The following is a 6435-nucleotide window of genomic DNA, read 5'->3' on the forward strand; positions in this document are numbered from 1 at the left end:
TATCACTTAGCACATGTGCTGAGAAAGTGTAAAACCAAGATCACAGTGATAGCATTCTCAGCGATCCTGTGTATGTGTACTTACTTACATAAGGTACAAACAGAATAAAAATCAGATCGCCCCCCCCCACCCCCCACCCCCACTAAGGAGCCCTCGTTATTTTTCTTAATTCCATCTTGTCAAGCATAGCCCTATTCAGGCCTTTATCATTTCCACAATATGAGATTTGCAGTTCTACTACTAATTCCATACAAGTCCAGCAAAGGTCTAGTTTTTGAAGGAAAGCATGATAAAACACGGGTACCCCCGAGCTCTTGCTGTGGTTCCACATGATAACGTGGGTTTCTTCTGTCACCTGCCCAGGCTTTGCCTTCACTGGGATACCAGTACCACCCCTTGGGTTTCCCTGGTTGGTGATGCTGGTTGTTGCACCGGATCAGGAAAAACCAAACCATTTGGAGAGAACAACTCTCCACCTGCATTCCTCTACCGCAGCTGTATAACCCCATCCCCTCCTTTCACAAGCACTAGCAATTGAGCCAGTACAGGGCACTGCTGCGCCGACCGGAAACCCAGCAAGGATCACTTGTGGTGTGTGAAGAGCATGGCTGCTCAGCTCCTCGACTGGCCGCCCGTGGGGTCGATAGGTGCCACAGCCAAGGGAGAACGTGGGAGCGTGGCCGAAGGTGGGGGAATGTGGCCCTAGCCGCCCGGAGCCACTTCCCTTCAGTTTAACACAGCTGGTATCACAGGATACGTGATCACAGGACAGTGCTCCCTGCAGCACTCTGTCTGCTGTAGTGGAAAGATTTTAGGGGGATTTGAACACCAAGTTAACACAAAAATTGTAAGTAAATAGTAAAGCCTTTATTCTCGTTAAGAACAGCATTTTGAAAATAAAACATTTGCCCATGCTTTACAACCTTTGTGGTTTTGGATACTTATGTACAGTCATCATGGTACACACACATTGATTGTCTTGAAAATCCTTCAGAGATGTACTTAGTAAGATACCAGTATGCAACAGTCAGCGGAGAAACGGGTACGTTATAAAACACACATTACCACATTTAATAAATATTTATCATCTATCAAAAATGAGCTTTAGCTCTCATCAGTTAATAAAAAGCACCTGCTTTGCAATCCTGGAAGTTGGTAGAATAGTCCAATTGTTGTTTATAAAAGCTACAATGCTCCCTTTTCCATGGCCTTTGGTTAGACCCAAGGCATCAGGCTCAAAGAAAGCCAGCCAAGATGCCTGCATTTCGACTAAAACCAGAAACATCTACTTCTACCTTGTTTATAGAACCAACCGGGCGTGTTGAGAGTGTTCTTCTGAAGATGCTGCATATTTTCTGGCAGGTGCCAAACACCCTCAACTCCTCAAAAGCAGGACAGGAGCTGTAACGTATGGCTTTGAACTTTTTTCCCAGCCACTGATCCAGAGCCAGTTATTCTAAATCTTGCTTTTTCAGATGCTTTATGATTTCAGTTTTCTGCATGGAAACACCATGAGCACATAACCATCGAAGGACAACATAGTAGCTTTTATAGTATAAAAGCTAATTATAGTTAAATGAACTGTGAAAGGCTTGTGCTTACGTACTTCTTACGTTGTTCACAGATGCTCTACATTCTAGATAACTTTCATAAAAGGCAAAAGTAAACAATTTGTTTACTGTAACAAAATATAAGTTAACATGAAGGTGCCTTTCTTCAATTACAGTTTTATTTGGGGCATTTCACATCACAGACTAGTGACTTAGAATACTAATTGGATAAAGTTGGAAAATAAAGACCTTCCTAACCTATTGCCACACCTTCACCACCACAAATTAAACCCAATCCTGCTAAGTTTTAACTTTATGAATGGTCCACATGACTAACCCAATGAGACTAGTCACGTGAGTAGCAGGTTGTAAGATCTGGCCGTATCTTTGCACGAGGCCTCAAATCCCAAACAGCTTCAGCAAAAAAAAAAAGGATTGGGAACTCTATTTATCAATTCAGTCACATCTAAAAAAAAGAAAAAAAAGTTTCTTAAGGTAACTATCTCTTGTACAGATCTTGTCCAAGGTCTGTAAAATGTGTATTTTAATTCATAAATCTTGGTTGTAGCATGATAAAGTTATAAAGAGAAAGCTGTCCTACCATTTATGCCATGGTCATCTTACATGTTTTTACAATAGAGTGTTATGAGGGTTTTTTTAAATTGTTTTTTAAAAGCAAAATTCTGCAGGCAAGAAATGATAATAGGTTTTTTAATTGTTCCGAATGATGCATCTTCTGGGTAACTATCGTCATCTTAAATATTATCTTATTTGATCAAAACTTTGCTTAAAATAAGCAAAAATGCATTTCTAAGTTGCTGGATAGCATGCAATATCCACCCCACCCTACTTGGTTACTAAGGCCATCTACTTCCCCACAAAATAAAATAAGCAATCCCTAGAACAAGCACATGCTTCCTTTGCCTCGAGGAGGGAAGGGCAGGGGGGAGCCAACATGCTCCTTTATCATGCACGACAGAAAACCATTGCTTCTGGAAGAGAAAGGCTTGGAAAAAAACCCTATAAGGTGATCATGGCAAGAATGGCAGTATTTTTTTTCCCATATATATATACAGGTCTATCCGTGTGCAACACATAGGGACCGGCCTGGCAGCCTCGGTACCTGTATGTAGGCCTACTGGTGTCCATGGGGCTACTTGGGGGAGTAGAAGTCTGCAGGACTCGGTTCCTAATTCAGTAGAAACGGAGGTACATAATGAATCAGGAAGACTCTTGAAAAATAAAAAGCTTGTCTTTCTTTTGCAGTATACAGCAAGTAACTCCTTCCTGTGAAGCTACTAAGCTATTCAGTTACTTGTACGTAAATTTTTTTTTAGTTTGAAAATGTGTTTTTATTACAGCATATGCAAAGTTTAATTGTTATATGTTTCCTATGCCCTCAAGTAAAAACAATTAGTTTTCAGTACTGAGGAAAGCTAAGATTAATATTGGCCAAACAGTGAGGATACAATGATGTTTTGAACGTCCGATATGTATTAAATGTTAAATAAAGGAATGATTGCGTAAACATAATGAGAAACCATGGCACAAACAATGGGCAATGGGAACCTTTGAAATAACCGGGAGAAAACAAAGATAAAAAGCTTTGAGAAAGTCTGCCTTACATCAACTCAAAAAAGTGGAGTGGAGGGGGCGAGTAGGGAAAAACCCACCTTAAAAAAAAACCCAAAACAACACCAAACCACCTCCAGAACGGAGATTCTACTAGCTAGGCACTAAAACGCACAACCACATTTAAAAGCACGAACAACTGCAGTCAAGGGGACGACTCCTGTGACCAGGGCTCCAGGGGAGGCCTGGCCCCCACCGCGGCCGAGCCTCCTGCCAGGCGGCCCCCGCTGCCCGCTCGCACCGCTCTCCTGCTTCCCCAGGGACAGCCGGGCCCGGGCAGCGCAGGCGGCTGCCTTTAACCCGCCGTCGCAACAAAGGCTTCTGGCAAACTCGGGCACGTCCTCTCCTCAGCTAAGTCTTGGCAAAAGTACGTCCCTCCAGAGTTTCACGGGGCGGTTCCATCGCGGGAGACGTGAGAGCACGTGGCTCTTTGCTCGCACCGGGTGCCGGAATAACGGGGAATCGATCCCACGCGGCCGGGGAGAGCTGCCTCTGTGCTGGGCCTACGCTCTGTCCCTCTGCCCCGTGAAACACGCACAGACCTTCCACCCCTCCAGAACTGCATTTCCTGCACCAGCTTTGGAAGGGGGAGACGATCGGCCTACAGCGCTCCGGTGGTTTGGCTGCCGCCGCGGGACAGTGCTTGACTACAGGCTGCTACGCGCTGCCCGGTGCGGCTAGGTAACGGAGCAAACATGGTACTTCTCATGATGCCTGAGATGAAGGGGGGAGGAGCGAAACGGAAAGAACTCCCGCGTGTTTTCACACTGCAGTGGCAAATCTTGCAGCAACATGACTTCAGTTTAGGTGAGAGGAGGGTATTTTGCAAGCAACTGGCAACCAACACGAACAGGCTTGCCTTGCACACTACTTGCAGACGAGAGAGTATCTTACACTTCAGAATACACCCCTCTTCCGACTTCAGGTGTGCCTACTTCTATTTTAAGTTAGATTCAGCTTCAGCTTTACAATTTTGTTTTTGCAATTATCTGTTCAGCTCAATGGTGTTCGCATTTAGACAAAATCCTCTGTAGGATTTTGAAAGCTCCTGGATGTTTTGTTGCTTGGTTGTGGTACTGTTACGGATTCCTCCCTCAAAGACACACTGCCAGGGAACAACATCTGCAACAAGGATTCTTATCCTCTGCAGCCTACAGCCTTTCACCAGAGGTGTCGTCCAGTGTAACTTGGCGGAGCGGTTGGTATCTGGAAATAAGGACAATAAACCCATAACTGAGAGATCTAGTCTGTTCAAAAATTAGTGTTATCACACGTGTACAGGACAGCTTTCCAGAGCAAAGTCATACAGGTCCACCACCCACACAGTACATTCACCTCTCGGTAAAACCCGTGACTGTATACACACATTAATCTCTCATTTTACTATTTGATGATCTCCAGTAAGCTTTGTATCCACCTCAAAACAAAGCAAAAAAACCCAACCCAAAACAAATTCTGCAGCTTCTCATCCCTAAACTACCTTCTTCCGTAGACTGCGCATTCTGGTGTCAGAAAACATAGGCATAGATCAATCCAGGCATTGAAAGGATGCTATTCATTACCGACAGCATAGCACAAGCCTTTTCATTCCCTGCAAGTTGATGTCTCCTACTGTCTTACCCACACAGAGGAACCCTTGTACCTAGTCCCCCTTGTTCACTAGAATCAGCCAAAACTTTACTTACTTACAGACAAAAAGCGACCTGCAATCAGATCGCATTATTTGGTTTTAAGTGTAGAGGTTGAGTTATGGAATCAGCTCATGATTCAAAATAAAGAAAACCCAACTTACAAGAGTATAAACTGGCTCATGGGCAGGTTTTTAAGCAGCGTGTAGGTATGCATGAAAAATATGGGGATGAAAATTCTTCTTTTTCAACAGTATGCCTGCTACATGAAATGGTTTCAAGTGCAAATTACACATCATGTGAGAAACGTTTAAAAGTCTGTTTGGCATCAGATCACCAAGCCATCCTTACAACCATCAGGCTGCAGAAAAACAGGTCTCTCAAAGAATGGCAGGCCAAACTACTGTCTAAGAAAGAAAAATCAGTGCTATTAACATTATTCTGTATTCCTCATTGATGACTCGCTTTCCCAGAGATGCACACGTCTGGAACTTACTTGCAACGAATCACACACGTTTTACAAGAAAATGAAAGATGTGAGAGACCACCGCTATCTGCAGCAATGACTCTTTGCAACAGAAATGTGCTGGTCTGTCGACATTTGTGTGAGTCACAGCATCTTGAAAAAAAATCAGGTTAGAAATTGTGCCACTCAATAGTTATGTTAAACACCTTAACACAAATTTAATTTGAAAAGGCCATTAAATATGTAGTTTCACCAGAGAACTTGGTTCACTCGAGCTGCACTGCAAAATGTGAATGGCCAAGAAATGCAAAATACTTTGTAATTACATCTTTTCTAGAGGGTAGGGAAGCCTTACACACGTGCTTGCCGCCCAAATTGTCATTTATAGCTTTCCTCCCTGCTGCGAATAAGCTAAAAGCAGGTTTTTCAATGAGCAGTGGTTGCATATATCAGTGCATATCAAAGATTTCTTAAATCATCACATCTTGATACTTACAGTCCCACCATTTAGCACAACTGCCATCTCAGTTGGCTGATAAACATTGCTTCTAAAAGGAGCACTAGGCCGGCTTCCCAAACTGCCGTTTCGAAATCCTGCCGTTCTTAGCGCTGTGTTTAGAAAAGAGAGACCATTCTTAGGAACACAAGTAACGCTGTGCATCCCCTTTGAAATCATCTTGGTTCCAGTCTAGTTATTGGGAACTTTGCCATCGAGTTTAGCTTTGCTGCTGCCACACCAGTTTGCACAACAGCACTTTTTCTTACACAGGTAGGGATGGATTGCAGAAGAATCAGTTTTACATAAAATCAACTGTTTGCAACCAAATTTTTGAAGTTTGCTTCAATAGGTCCTAAATGTCCTCAGTGACCAAACCTGAAATCTTGCACGCTGCAGTGTGCAGAGCGCTGACTGCACTGCTCTGGATGCTGTGGGGTTAAGTCAAGTCCTTTCGCATTTTGCTTTCTATCAAATTCTGAGGATAGGGATCCAAAACATTGCTCGTGCCAGTAAGCATGCTCACAACCCCCCTGAGCATTACTTCGGCATGACTAGCGTATACAGATTTTCCAGATGTTTCAGATTACATTTACTGAGAAAACTAGAGCTGTGAAGTCAATACTGCTCTCGGATAGCTTAAACATGGCAGCAGACTGAAGG

At 43.4% G+C, this 6435-nt stretch overlaps 1 protein-coding gene across 1 annotated transcript in view; it reads right to left on the reverse strand.

Annotated features, from left to right (window-relative positions):
• Window positions 1–4343: 4343 nt before the first annotated feature.
• Window positions 4344–6435, reverse strand: part of GPRC5B (G protein-coupled receptor, class C, group 5, member B) — a 7139-nt gene continuing 5047 nt past the window's right edge. Inside the window, exons 3-4 of the mRNA XM_010158141.1 lie at window positions 5773–5885; window positions 4344–4388 (exon numbers count right to left, since the gene is read on the reverse strand). Coding sequence (XP_010156443.1) covers window positions 4344–4388; window positions 5773–5885 — 158 coding nt within the window. The remainder of the gene's footprint in view (window positions 4389–5772; window positions 5886–6435) is intronic.

Source organism: Eurypyga helias, unplaced genomic scaffold (assembly GCF_000690775.1).
Source record: "Eurypyga helias isolate BGI_N326 unplaced genomic scaffold, ASM69077v1 scaffold24980, whole genome shotgun sequence".
Taxonomy (NCBI): domain Eukaryota; kingdom Metazoa; phylum Chordata; class Aves; order Eurypygiformes; family Eurypygidae; genus Eurypyga; species Eurypyga helias.